Consider the following 14,953-nt stretch of genomic DNA (forward strand, 5'->3'; position numbering starts at 1 on the left):
ATCCTAAGTAAAGCCTTCAAAATGCTAAGTGAATAAAGAACCTATACCTCAAACAAAGAGGGATCTGAGATAAATCTAAATTTGAACACTCCCTTCTCCTCCTGAATCTGTTTCTCTACCCACATGATAAAAGCAAATAATAGTGACTCACAGGAAGAACATCAAAATAACAACTGGGTGTATAAAATGCAAACCAAACAGCATTCCTTAGAATTTACTGGGACGTATTATACAGGAAATTCATTCACTCCTCATGTAACTTTCTAAGGTAGGTATCACTAATAAGAGGCTAGTAAAAAGTAGGTATAGCTAGTAAGAGTAATGATAATGATAACAGCTAACTTGTATTGAATGCTTACCACATGCCACGTACCACATTAAATTCTTGGCATGTACTATCTCAACATTCAGACTTCACCACACTATGGCATGGGACATAGTCTTATGCTCTTTTACAGGCAAGAAAAGAGGCACAGGTAGGTTAAATACATTGCCCAACATGAGACAGGAAGTGGTGGAACTGTTTTAGACTAACTCCAAAATCTGTGCTCTTAACCACAGAATAATATTTGTATTCCCAAGTAATCTGATCCCTATGGTCTTTTTCTAGAATATAATCACTATAGTCCTAAATTCCATCCAGATCCATATAGAGAAGTACCTCCATGTGGATCCTGGTTCTGTAATGAGGGAAGGTGACATGTGCGGACATTTTCTACGCTATTCATTTCCAAAATTAACTGAGCAAGTTTAGGCATCACAAATTGGCAAAAAATGAAGGAAATCAACAAAGCATGAAAATAAAAATGAAAGAGAAAAGGAGATATGGAGAGCCCTCGAGATTTAAAAAATCCTGATGGCATGACATCCCATTTGTTAAGACCAAAAAAAAATTTTTTTTTTTTTTTTTCAGAGACATCAGTGGTTTAATGGATAGGGGGATCTTACATGTCTGAAGCAAGGTCCTGGAGTGATACCCCACTGTGTGTGGCAGACAGCAGGCAGAACATGGTTATCAAAAGCTGGAGAAACTATTCTAGATAGACATTCCCAAAACATAATTATTCCTATAGAGTTTACCTTAAGGCGCTTATCTCATTTACATTTACTTAAAATTTCATCATAGCAAGATATTTTCCTTGCTGACAAATTTGCAACAAATATGGTCTTATTTGATCTCAAAATAAGCCTAGGTACAACAGAAGTATTATACTTAACACTGATGACTCTAAAGACATGTCTATATTAATCAAACCAACAAGTTTAAGCTAGCTTCAATACCAGATATCCATTCAGTACTGAATATTTCCCATATCACGTCAAACTGAAATTCATTCTGGAGTTTCTTTTATATTTCTGAGAGTTTATATGAGCGCTTAATTTCTCTTAAGCCAATTAAACAGAGCTCATCCACAAACCAATCTTGGCAGTGCCATTTGGAGGCAGAGACACCTCATATTTATAAGGTACACATAGACACATTTATTTATATGGACACAGAGATCTCACAGTTTTGTTGCTAGAGTTTAAAAAGGCCTTTTTTTTTTTTTCTTCACTCTCAGGGATCACAGGTAATTAAAGTTCCTGAGAGCCCAGGTAGATTATTTACATCTCAAAGACACAGGAAGAGAAATACCAATTCCTTCTAGAAAGCTAACTTCCTCTCAGGCCTATGCAAAAACCAGTTTTTAGAACGTCATAAGAGTCCCATCTTGGACGTTTTCAGGGATTTTTTTCAGTTTCTAAATAGCCAATTCAGTTTAAACAAATAACAGTAATAGACAATAATACATATCATTCACTCACATTCACTTGCCTCAATTTCAGAGGAACATGAATCACCATTCAAGTTACTAAGACCCTCCTAGCGAGGGTTAAAACCAGGAAGAGAGAACAGGATTTGGACTCAGGTACCCAGACACTAACACACACACCCCCAAGATAAAAGCCAAACCAATTCCAAAAGGCTCTCTTTGGTACAATAGCAGAGCCATTAGGGGACACTGTTCTCTTACTACATCTTCCACAGTTTGCCAGGGAAGAGGAGTAGTAGGTACTCCCCCTCATTGGGCCAGGTGGTGCGGTAGGCAGCCATTACCCAAGGGAGCAAGGAAAGCACTTCACCCTCAATGATGGCCCCATATAAGTGCTAAGGGGCAGCCCACAGCTGTGGCCACAGCCTTATTAAGACCAAACATTCTTTCTTCACAAAACCACTTACCTCCAGAAGCCTGAGGACACTCTTCTTTCATTCCGCCCTCTGGAATAACTACCTACTCAAGAAAAAGTGTCTTACCACGAGGCCTACTTCCAAGATGAAGATTCTATCTTTCCCCCGGAGGTACTTCCCTATACCGGCAGGCTTCAATCTTCTCATACCAGTCACAACTCTAGAATACCTCCTCGCTACTGGTGAACTTCCTCAGGATCCAGTTGAACAGACTGCCTTCTAAATTTCAAAGGATTCTAGCTAACAACAGTCAAACTCAAGACTATAAAGCTCCTAGACATCAGCTCATGGTTGCATATTCCTATTTCTCAGTTTTATTTGGTCTAATTATTAAGCATCCAACTTTCAGTATGATTCACCCAAAGCCAATGTGGTTAGGCTCTATATGAATAGTACAGTCAGGTTCCTAGGTTTATTACTATATGGTTTATACTCCTGCCTTGCTTTTATGTAGTATTATAATTTTTCTAAGTAATTTTATATGGATTTTTTCATTTCATTGGGAAATATTTCTCTTCCGCGATAGTTCAAAGATGTCCTTGCAACTTTACTAACCTTTCTAAAACCCCAGAGTTGATGGATTAAGGTACAATAGAAACCCTCTGAACAAGTCCCTGGAAGGTGAAGGCCCACTGACTACATCAAGAGGGCCAGGAATAGAGAAGGCAGTAGAAATGAGGAGAACCATCATCAACACGTAATGCCAGAACGGTTAGGCTCTGATGGGGCTTTGCCTGTTGACACCTGTTTGACTCACTTCATGTGGAATCTCAAACTTAGCCAGACTCCCACCTGTACCCCCCAACCTAAGCCATCAGATCACTAGGCCCTATTCTTATATACACTTGCTATTTATATTTCCTTGCATTTCTCTAATATTCTCCAGAGTTCTTTATTCCTATGCAAACAAAGAGAGAGAGATTTACCTCTATCTAAATTGAAATCCAAATTGGGCACCATACACAAGTGGTATTTCTTCCAGTTAATGAAATAAGAGGTATCTTTGAAGATAGTAGAAGTTGGCTGCTCCGGATTTGGCAATATCAGAGGCAGACCTGAAGGTCCATATAGAAATATGTATAGTTGCTAAAGAAAACTGCAAATTTTTAGTTTTTTATAACTGTATTTATATGCATAAAACAAACACAACACTGACCTGGTTCACACTCTCAGAAATAAACTAGTGTGCTAGGCGATTACATATTAAGCCTTTTCCACATTAAGGATAGGTGTGAGGTGCCAGAGATAGATCCACTAGAATCCCCAGGAATTTATTTTGGGTTTAATGAGTGTGAGCTACAAATATAGTATTGGGACAATTCGTTTATTTACTGCTCCTACTCATTAAATCATAGGTTTGAATGGTACCACAGGCTAAACACTACACTGTACTAAGTTCTGGGGATACAAAGATGAATATACAGATTTAATACTTACCGTCAAGTTATATTTATAGTATGGGAGATACATGTAAAAACCAGTAAACTGTAATATGATGTGATACATGCTAGAATAAAAGTATATACAAAGGAATATTTCCCAGTAAGTATTTGAGTATATTCAGATTGAGAGGGAAACACTTCACCTTCTGCAACCTACTCTCTAACCAAGACTAAGGAAGGTAGGCCCTTAAATGGTTTCCTTCTCTTGACTTCCCATTCCTACCCTCACCCTCCCTGTAACCCAGTGTTTCTCAACCTTGGCACGTTGACGCTTTGGGCCAGATGATTCTTTATTGTGGGGCTGTCCTGTGCATTGTAGGATGTTTAGCAGCATCCCTGGCCTCTACCCACTAGATGCCAATATCACCTCTCCCTCCAGTCATAAGGATCAAAATGTCTCCAGACATTGCCTAATGTCCTCTGAGGGCAAAATCACCCAGTTAAGAACGACTGCCTAAACTCTGTTGTCCCCTGAACCAAGGCTAATAAGACCAGAATATATATTTTCCTGTATCTTTCTGTTTTCATCCTCTTTTTCATAGGGTAAACATGAGGCATTAAGTGTGAAGATTAAAATCCTTACCCAGTAGGCACTGGGGCATTACTGAAAGTCACAACAGAGCAAAGGGAGGCAGTGCCTATAAATGAAGTCTCCATCACAAATCCAAGAAGGCATTAACACTTTAGCTGAGGCCAACACATTCACTGTTTAGAGCCAGGGGAGATTTTAGGTGCTGCAAACTCAGAATAAGAGTGGAATATCTGAAGAGTCAAAATGTGTGAATGTCTTTTAATTGGGTTGTTTAAACTATTTACATTTAATATGAATACTGTTATGGCTGAGTTTAAATCTAGCATCCTGTTACCTGTTTTCTATTTGTTCCTTGTATTTTATTTCCTTTTTTTTCTTTTCTATTTTTGGATTGGGTATTTTTTATAACTCCATTTTATCCCTTTTTTTGACTTATTAGTTATAACTCTTTGTGGTATTAACTTAGGGATTGCTTTAGGCTTTACAGTATACAACTCTAACTTATCACAGTCTGCCTTCAAGTGATATTGTAACAGTTCACTCATGTATAGTATGAGAATCCTTCAACAATGTACTTCCATTTCTCCCCTCTTGGCGTTAGTGCTATTGTCACACATTTTACTTCTACATATGTTGTTAAGTCTTATACACTGTTGATATTTTTGAACAGTCAATTATCTTTTGAAGAGGTTTTTTAAATAGGGCAAAAATCTTTTATATCTACCCAAATAGTTATGATTTCCAGTGCTCGTCTTTATTTGAGTAGATCCAGAATTCCATCTGGTACCATTTTCCTTCCGCCAAAAGCATTTCCTTTAACGTTTCTTATAATACAGGTCTCCTGGTGATGAAGACTTTGGTACATCTGAAATATTTTTTATTTTGCCTTCATTTTTTTTTTGAATTTTTGAATTTTATTTATTTTTTATACAGCAGGTTCTTATTAGTTATCTATTTTATGCCTTCATTTTTGAAAAGTATTTCCTCTTGGTATAGAATCCCACATTACCAGTTTTCTTTTCTTTTATTACTTTAAAGACGTTGCTCCATTTTCTTCTAGCTTACACTGTTTCCAGTGAGAAATCTGTGGTAATTCTTATCTTTGTTCCTCAATATGTAATGTGTCTTTTTATCTCTAGCTGTTTTTAAGATTTCTTCTTTACTACTGGCTTTAAGCAATTTGATTATGGTGTGGCTTGGTATAATTTTCTTCATGTTTCTTACGTTTAGGGCTCATTGATCTTCTTGGGTCTGCAGGTTTATAGTTTTCATCAAATTTGGAAATTTGGGGAACATTATTTCCTCAAATGTTTTATCTGCCTTGCCTCCCTGCAGGACTCCAGTTACACATCCCCGAATTAGGCCACTTGAAGTTATCCCACAGTTCACTGATGCTTTATTTTTTAGTCTTTTTTTATTTCACTTTAGTTAGTTTCTAGTGTTGTGTCTTCAAGTTCACTAATCTTTCCTTCTGCAATGTGTAAATCTGCCATCAATTTCATTCAGTATTATTTTCATGCTGAAAATTATATTTTTTTCCTCTAGAAGTTCAATTTGGGTCTTTAAAAAATCTCTTTCATCTCTTTATTTAATATGTTCAATCTTTTTTTTTTTTAATTTTTATTTTTTTATTTTTGGCCGCGTTGGGTCTTCGTTGCCGCACGCGGGCCTTCTCCAGTTGCAGCAAGCAGGGGCTACTCTTAGTTGCGGTGCGCAGGCTTCTCATTGCGGAGCACGGGCTCCAGGCGCGCGGGCTCCAGCAACTGTGGCACGCAGACTCAGTAGCTGTGGTGCACGGGCTCAGTTGCTCCGCAGCATGTGGGATCCTCCCGGACCAGGGCTCGAACCCGTGTCCCCTGCATTGGCAGGCGGATTCTCAACCACTGTGCCACCAGGGAAGTCCCTAATATGTTCAATCTTTACTCTCACTTTTTGAACATGGAATACAGTTATAATTGTTTTAATGGCCTTGTTTACTAATTCTATCACCTGTGTCATTTCTGGGTAGGCTTCCATTGATTGAAATTTTTCTTTCATTATGGGCCCTATTTCCCTGCTTGTTTGCATGCCAAGTAATTTCTTATTGGATGCCCAGCATTGTGAAGTTTACCTTTTTGGGTGCAGAATATTTTTGTATTCCTATAAATATTCTTGAACTTTTTCTCTGGGACACTGTAAAGTTATTTGGAAACAGTTTCAGTCTTATTGGTCTTACATTTAAGCTTTGATATGTGGGACTAGAGAATCCTGTAGGCTATGGCTAACTTTTCCCCACTACTCAGGCAAAGCCTTCTTAAGACTCCACCTCATGCCTTAAGAAGTATGAGGCTTTCCACCCTGGCTGATAGGAACAGGAACTATTCCCAGCTCTGTGTGCATTCCAGGGATTCTCCTCTGTCTGGAGCTCTATTTCTATGTATTTATTTCCTCTTCAGTACTCTTTTCTATAAATCCTAGCCGTCTAGACCTCCCTGAACTCTGAACTTTGTCTCCTCAACTCAGAGAGATCCACCAGACTCCAGTTGGGTATCCCCTCCTGGTGTTGTAGCCTGGAAATTCTCTCTAGACAGTACAGTGGGGCAAACACAGGGTTCACTTGTTTGTTTCTCCTCCTTCTAGAACCACTGTCTTGCATTATCTGTTGTGTAATACCTGAAAATTGTTGTTTAATATAATTTGTCCATTTTTTCTAGCTGTTCAAGGTAGGAAAATAAATCCAGTCCCTGTTATTTGATCATGGCTGGAAGTGGAAGTTCCTAAATCCTTTGACACAATCTCATTGGCCTTTGATAACTTCCTTGCTTTCTGGCCCAACAAGATACCCAGCTCATCTTGTACATTTCTACTTTAGGCGAAGAATCAGCCACTTCTCCTTTTTAGTGAGCAGTGGTATTTAGAGAACGCATTCTGAGTACCAGGAGTGTTCATTGCTTCTAAGGTTTTTTAGTGGATAGAGCTAAGAAATATATAATTTTTAAAGTCAGAAAAATTGAGGATTCACATTGGTATTTTCAATTCTGTCTCAAAGTTACTTTTAAAAATTCTTATTTCTTTGAATTTACACTCATATATCTTCTATCTTATGCTAAAAAATTTGGTTCCTAACAATGTTACCATAATTACTTATTTGTTTTTACATAAGTATGCACACAATTTCAATATAATAATACCAATATTATTACTAAGAATCAAGACCACTTAATGAATTTTAAGAGTTCTTTGCAGTTCATTTCATCCTTAGACTATCCCACCAAGAATGTACAGTCAAAACACTATGTTCTAGTCAGTTGAATTAATTCTTCTTCTTGTATGGATTCTGACAGTAATATAATATATATAGGTAGGTTCATTACCTTTTATCTTGAAGAATATTTTTACTGGGTATGGAATTCTAGGTTGATGATTATTTTATGTCAGGACATTAACACTATTATTCTACTACCTTCTGTTGGTATGAGGAAGTCAGCTGTCAGTTTCTCTTTTTTTTTTTTTTTTTTAAACATCTTTATTGAAGTATAATTGCCTTACAATGGTGTGTTAGCTTCTGCTTTATAACAAAGTTAATCAGTTATACATATACAGTATGTTCCCATATCTCTTCCCTCTTGCATCTCCCTCCCTCCCACCCTCCCCATCCCACCCCTCTAGGTGGTCACAAAGCACCGAGCTGATCTCCCTGTGCTATGCGGCTGCTTCCCACTAGCTATCTATTTTACATTTGGTAGTTTCTCTTTTGAAGAAAATCTGTCTTCCCTGGGTGATTTTAAGGTTTTCTTTTTGTCTTTGATCTTCTAGAAGGTGTGGATATATATAGATATATATTTTTTATAAATTTATTTATCTACTTATTTTTGGCTGTGTTGGGTCTTTGTTGCTGCACACGGGCTTTCTCTAGTTGCAGCGAGCGGGAGCTACTCTTCGCTGTAGTGCGTGGGCTTCTCGTTGTGGGGGCTTCTCTTGTTGCAGAGCACAGGCTCTAGGCGCATGGGCTTCAGTAGTTGTGGCATGCGGGGTCAGTAGTTGGGGCACACGGGCTTAGTTGCTCAGCAGCATGTGGGATCTTCCCAGACCAGGGCTCGAACCCATATCCCCTGCATTGGCAGGTGGATTCTTTAACCACTGCGTCACCAGGAAAGTCCCAAGGAGTGGATATCTTTTTATTTATCCTGCTTGATTGTTCAGCTTGAAATCTGTTTTAGTTGCTTCAGCCATTAACTCTTCAAATATAGTTTCTGCCCCATTTTTCTCTCTCTTCTCCTCTGGAACATGAATTAAATGTACATTAGAATGTCTCACTGTTTCCTCTCACTGTGTACCTCTTCTGTATTCTCCGTCCTTTGTCTCACTTTGCTTTGTTTTGCTCAGTTTTTGCTATCCTTATATTTCAGTTCGCAAATTCAGTTATGCTGTGTCTAATTTGCTGTTAAACCTGCCTACTGAATTTCAATACTGCTTATTGTATATTTTGGTTCTACAATTTGTTTGGTTCTTTTTAAAATTATGTCACATTTAATAGTTTCAGTTCCCTGGCAAAATTTTTAAGCTTGCCTTTCATTTTCATAAACATAGTAAGCATATTTTTTTTATTTTTAAAATCAGTGTCTGATATTAGCAATTATCTGGAGTCCCAGTGCATGTTGCTGTTGCTTTTGTTTTTGTTAGCTCTTGTTCACACCTCCTTGTCTTCTCTTGTACCTGACTGTGTGTGTGTGTATATGTTAATGTGTGCATGCACATGGGAGCTGGATGTTATATTTAAGTATTTGTTAAATAATTTGAAGCATAGATGCAGTTATCTTCCTCTAGCAAGAATTTCTGTTTGCTTCTACAAGGCATCTGGGAGACTTAGAAACTTAGAATCATCTTAAACCAATTTCAAAGTTTAAGATTTTCTGGCCTGCCTAAATCAGCCCCCAAAATAAATGCACACCACTGAAGGATGGTTTATTTCAGGTTCACCTTACTCCTTAAAGTATAGCCTTTTAGTTATCCTTGTCCAAAACAAGAGATGTCTTTAACAGCACTCCCAAGCTCAGCAGGCCCTGAACTCTTTCAGCCTTCTTCTCCTGCATTGATTCAGAAGTTGTCTTAGTCTCTCAGCTGCTTGCTCTAATTGGCAAATGACCCCAGGGCAAAAGAGCCCTCAGTGCTGGGCTCAGTTTTTTGTAATTCCTTTCTTTCCTAAATCAGGGCCCAGAAATTCCTCCCTATTCACTAGCTGTTAGATACTTTCATGATGTCTTGGTATTTCATCCAGCCTTTGTCTTCATTAGGAGGGTTGGTCTAAATTACCTAGTTTGCCATTTTCAGAAACTGAAATCCCACCAGTTTTCATAGTTAGCTCTCTCTCTTTACTAAAACATCCCCTACCTGGAGTCTTCACTGACCATAATATTTAAAATGACATCCCCATCATTATCTCTTTACCCACATTATTTTATCTTCACTGCATTTATCACTACCTAACATCCATTTATTTATTAAATTTTCCCATGAAAATGTAAACTCCAAGAGGATAGAAAATTTGTCTTATTCCCTCTGGAGAATGGGATGAGGACGAAGAGAAACTTTCATATTTTATTTATACTCTTCTGTATGATCTAGATATTAAGAAAAAGCATGTTTTAAAATATGAAATGTCCATGCATTTGGACACTATGCAGTGATAGTGTTTATCACTATCCTGGCTCCTTCTTCCTCCTTAAAGACGTCCTCAGCTGACATTTAACATACCAGGACCTTGGCCCTCTTCTGTTCTTGTTCTTTATACTCTACTACAACTTCCTTTACTCCTACAGCTTCAATCATATAATCATAATAATACTGAACATTTATCAAACACTTATATTATGTGTCAGGCAATATGCTGGGAGCTTCACATGGATTATTATATAGTTAACCCTAAAACAAACAAATCCCAAAAGAACAACAACAAGAGAAATCTTTGCAAGGGAAAATAAATAAGTCTATGAGGTAGGTATTATTATCCCCATACTAAAGCTGAGGAAATAAAGGCTTAGGCTGGTTGAGTAAGTTGTGCAAAGTCACACAGCTAATTAGTGGTGAATCTAGCATTTTTACTCCTGTGTCATGCTCTAGCCATAGCACTATACTATACTATAGGTACCTATGGAGAAAACTCTGAGGCTCTAAAATCTATATCTCTAAATCTGACCACTTCCAAATTCCAGACCAAAATTTCTATATGGCTGCTTGCCATTTTTAAAGGATGTCCTGCAGGCACCATAAATGCAACATATGTAAAGCCAAAGTAATCTTCTTCACTCCTCAGATCTGCTATTTATAATTTCCATCTTGTTGCCAGTATCATTACTCTGTCGGCCATCTATGGAAATCTTTTTTAACAGCTTTACTGAGATTTAATTTACATATCATACAAATCACCCATTTAAAGTGTACAATTAAATTGGTTTTAGTATATTCAAAAAGTTGTGCAACCATCACCACTATCAGTTTTAGGACATTTTTATCACTCCCAGGAGAATCATTCCCCATCTATTTTCTGTCTCTATAAATTTGCCTATTCTGGATATAGAGTTCTTGACATCAACTTTAGCAATTCTCTGCCCCTAATCTCTCCCTAGCCAAACAGTGAACTGGTTACCTCATCATGTTGATTCCTTCCAGTGATAAGTCTCTCCTTTCTATGCTCATCACACTTTTAATTCATGCACTTAATAGCTCTTGCCCAGCTCACTTACTTATTTAATTAGTGATTACTGACGTCTCTCTCCCACCCATTCTGTACAAGGCTGCTAGAGATTCCTAAAACATTTAATGGTTTCCCATTATATAAAGTTCACACTCCTTAGTGTGGCACTCAAGATCCACCATATTCAACTCCAAACTACTTTTCCAGCCTCATCTCTCCCTCTTGCACCATTCATTCCATGCTTCAGTCATACTGGATTATATGAAAACAGTGTGGCACGTGTCATATTTTATAGTTTTCAGTTTCTTGGAAAAATTCTCAAGCTTAGCTTTCATATTGGATTTTTGTTTTTATACAAATCGTACCAGCTTCTAGATACAGAGTTTATATGTTAGAGGCTTTTCTAGAATTGAAATATAAAAATCCATTTTTAAAGACAATGAATTTGAACATTTTGGTGGACTCTGTCATCAAAAGGATATGGAAGCTGAAGAAATCCTATTCAGCTGGTTGGAAAAGACCTTTGGGCAAGGACAGAGAGCAGCAGCTGGAGTCAGTATCAGCTCCCCCAACAAGCCCATTTTAGCCACATCATCAGGGATGAAGAGCATTACTGGATATCCTAGCACAGGATGGATTCTGCTGCAGAGTAATTCAGTTGTACCAAATTTTGGTGTACTGTCAAAAAACAGGTAAGACAAATTTAGCTTTTTTCCCTCTTAAGAAATTATTTTAAAGGGAATTCAAAATTCTTTTTATAACCTCTAGCATATGCATAACTATATCATCCACCATATAAATTTTGTTGGTATAAGTAACTTGTGTCCCACTCAGTGAATCACAGGGAATGGAAAAAGTAGACAAATTGGCATTTCAGGAATTATAGCGTGGCTCCTGCTTTTGCTGCCACTAATGGCAGTTTTATATTCTCAAAAGTATATTCCCTCCACTAAAATTACTCTATGGTTCTGAGCAGAAGTTTCCAAGATCATTCAAAGATCAGCATGGTGGGGGTGGGGGTCAGGGGTCCCTGAATCACAAATGGCCTAAAACTGGCTTCATGATACTTAGGTTTCTGCTTTTACACATGCTATACCTTCCCCTGAAGAAGTCTGAGGTTACTATTTGATAGGAGTAATGAGAAAAAATTGGGACATCTTTCTCTCCTAGAAAGAATCTAGTGAAATTTGGTATTTGCTTACTTTCCAACAGCTCTTTTCTAAACAGAAAAGAAATGTTAATGAACCTTTCCCCCTTTCTCTAAACTAATCAGGTCACCCAGGGAAATATGTCCACAAACATTGGCTTAGAGGCTTAAACTCTTTCAGTAAATCTATGATAGCAAGCTGTCTGCCTGTAGGGATTGTATGATGCTAGAAGATTACTAAAGAAAGATGTGGGGTGGGGGTTTTGTATCCTGCAGATATTAAAGAATAAAAACATAGTCTAATCTGAGAGGTAATTTTGGTCAAAAGAAAACAGACTGAAAAACCATAGGCAGTCTCTTCAAGCCTTAAGATCCTATGACTACCAGTGTTGATTCAGGGCAAATAAGTGGAGGCAGAAACTATTGAATAAAGAATAGATTAGTTGGACTTAAACATAAGTTAGGCATTTTCTTGCTATAATTCATGTCCACTTTGGGTTCTGTGGTAATTGGATAGTACAGGAAAGCAAAGCCCAGGGTCCTATTCCATTTATTTTCCACCTCCTCCAATGGATTTTTTTGCAGTCTGAAAAAGGTAGAGGTGGGACGAAAGATGATTTCTAAACCTATGCAAAATGCTAATACACAAGCAATAATATACAAAGAATTCCTTTGCAGTCATAGTATCTCTCTAGTCAAGAGTTCAAGTAATCTTTAAAGTCATTCCTCTCTTCTCATGTCTAAATGGGATTGGAGTTAGCAGGGTTTGTTTTTTCATTTACAGAAGAAATTAAGGCATGGAGAGGAGAAGGAACATGCATGTCCTTAGGTCAATTAGAATATATTCGAGGAGCCAGGAATAATAATAGTTTTCAATACAGATAGCTTAAAATTTTTACTTTCAATTTTCTTACAGAGAATCTGACACTTGGCACTAAGAATTGACAACTGAGACCATTTTCAATTTCTGCCCACATTCATACTCATAGTAAGAGAGTAAAACATGGAGAGGGACAACAATGCTTTCCCCTTCACCTCACATAATGCTGATAGTTTACGACAAGAGCAATTCCATTTGACAGGTTCAAAGTAGGTTCATTCTCTGCCCTGCAAAGCAAAGAAAAACTAAGCCATATCTCAAATATTCTAAAGCCAATCTCTGCCTCGTACAAATTTTGGCCCATGAGTACCAACCCCAGAGATTACTGAAATTTAGTAACCAATTAACCAAGGGGAAAATGTCTATTTTTAAGTTTTCTCATTTTAGTGAAAGGGAAAGTCATGAAAGGTTTAATCTACTTACTCATTAAAAACTAATCTAGAGGGCTTCCCTGGTGGCGCAGTGGTTGGGAGTCCTCCTGCCAATGCAGGGGACATGGGTTCGAGCCCTGGTCCAGGAAGATCCCACATGCCGCGGAGCAACTAGGCCTGTGCTCCACAACTACTGAGCCTGAGCGCCAGAGCCCGCGAGCCACAACTACTGAGCTCGTGTGCCACAACTACTGAAGCCCAGGCGCCTAGAGCCCGTGCTCCTCAACAAGAGAAGCCACTGCAATGAGAAGCCTGCGCACCGCAACGAAGAGTAGCCCCCACTCACCACAACTAGAGAAAGCCTGCACGCAGCAACAAAGACCCAACGCAGCCAAAAGTAAAATAAATAAATTTATTTAAAAAAGAACTAATCTAGAATAAGAAAATGTGGGGGGCGGGGTCTCAGAAAATTAGTTTCAAAGTGACTTCGAGTCAAGAAATCAAACTGTGAACCCACTGGAAATAGGACAATAATGACTGAGAAAAATTGTAGAGCCACTGCATAAACTTAAGCCATGGATTAAGGACTTACCCAAAGATCTCCATGGAGAGGATTCCATTCACCTTTACACTAAAATTAAATCTAATCTGCAAAATAAATGGGGTGCGATATTTAACATGAACCAGAATAGGGATTAAAAATTTCCATACTCAATTCCTAAAGGAGAAGATATTCTTTGTATCACCTTTTTTTTTTCCATTGCACTTTCCCTAAACATACTTAACACTTGTCTGTGTTCAAATTCTGCATCTTAAATACACTGAGTTCTACATTACAATTCCAAGTAGTCACAAATTATGAGGAAATACTACCCTTTTATCCTCTGCTGTTCTCCTAATGTATCTCTTCTCCCCTTCTTAAATTAATTATCAATTTTTCTCTCTATTGTTTCCATTGTTTTCATACATGGAATATTCCATGCTTTTTTCTTCGTTTTTTCTTCCCCTGTCCCCATCTCTTATGTCCTCCTTCCAATTTACTTCACTGTTCTAATTATTTTATACCTTCAACCTCTATTTTTCTTTCTATATAATATAATGGGTAATAAAGAACTCTAGAGCCAGACTGCCTCATTTCAAATCCTGGCCCTGCAAGTGATTTAACCTCTGTACCATATTTCCTTGGCTATAAAATGGGAATGATGATGATAAAACCTACTTCACAAGGGGTATTGGCAGGGTTGAATGAGTGAGTACGTGGAGAGCACTTGGAAGAATGACTGGCAAACAATTAAGTACTGAATCCTGCTTAAGACAGAAAAAGTAGGAAACGTGCAAGAAAAAAAGGGGAAGTTATATAGCATACTTGTGTGCAACTTTATGAACATATCAAACTACAGGTAATAATAAAAACTTTAGCTTTCCAGAGTTCAAAGTATTTTATCAAAATTTCCTTAGTTGCTCTTATAGTCACTTTAGAAAAAAAGGAGATAATCAGCAAAGTTTATCATCCAGGTTTAAAAGAAAAATGAAGCACAGAAGAGGGAAATGAGGTATCCAAAGTGATACAATAAAACAGTAAGGCAGTGAAAATAAGAACCCAAAAGAAAGTTCTCTCTATATCCAAGGGCTCTCAACTATGTCACATGACCAACATCAAGCCTGCCTTAGGGATACA

The 14,953-nt window shown here is 37.8% G+C and overlaps 1 protein-coding gene across 2 annotated transcripts in view; it reads right to left on the minus strand.

Moving 5' to 3' along the window:
- The window catches only part of TOP6BL (TOP6B like initiator of meiotic double strand breaks), a 95,357-nt gene that overhangs the window by 26,973 nt on the left and 53,431 nt on the right, over nucleotides 1–14,953 (minus strand). For both annotated transcript variants that reach the window (XM_082340887.1, XM_082340888.1), the window contains exons 6-9: nucleotides 13,868–13,923; nucleotides 13,060–13,131; nucleotides 11,360–11,555; nucleotides 3,157–3,307 (exon numbers count right to left, since the gene is read on the minus strand). In XM_082340887.1, coding sequence (XP_082197013.1) covers nucleotides 3,157–3,307; nucleotides 11,360–11,555; nucleotides 13,060–13,131; nucleotides 13,868–13,923 — 475 coding nt within the window. The remainder of the gene's footprint in view (nucleotides 1–3,156; nucleotides 3,308–11,359; nucleotides 11,556–13,059; nucleotides 13,132–13,867; nucleotides 13,924–14,953) is intronic.

Source organism: Balaenoptera borealis, assembly GCF_965194805.1.
Source record: "Balaenoptera borealis genome assembly, chromosome: 11".
NCBI classification, from domain to species: Eukaryota; Metazoa; Chordata; class Mammalia; order Artiodactyla; family Balaenopteridae; genus Balaenoptera; species Balaenoptera borealis.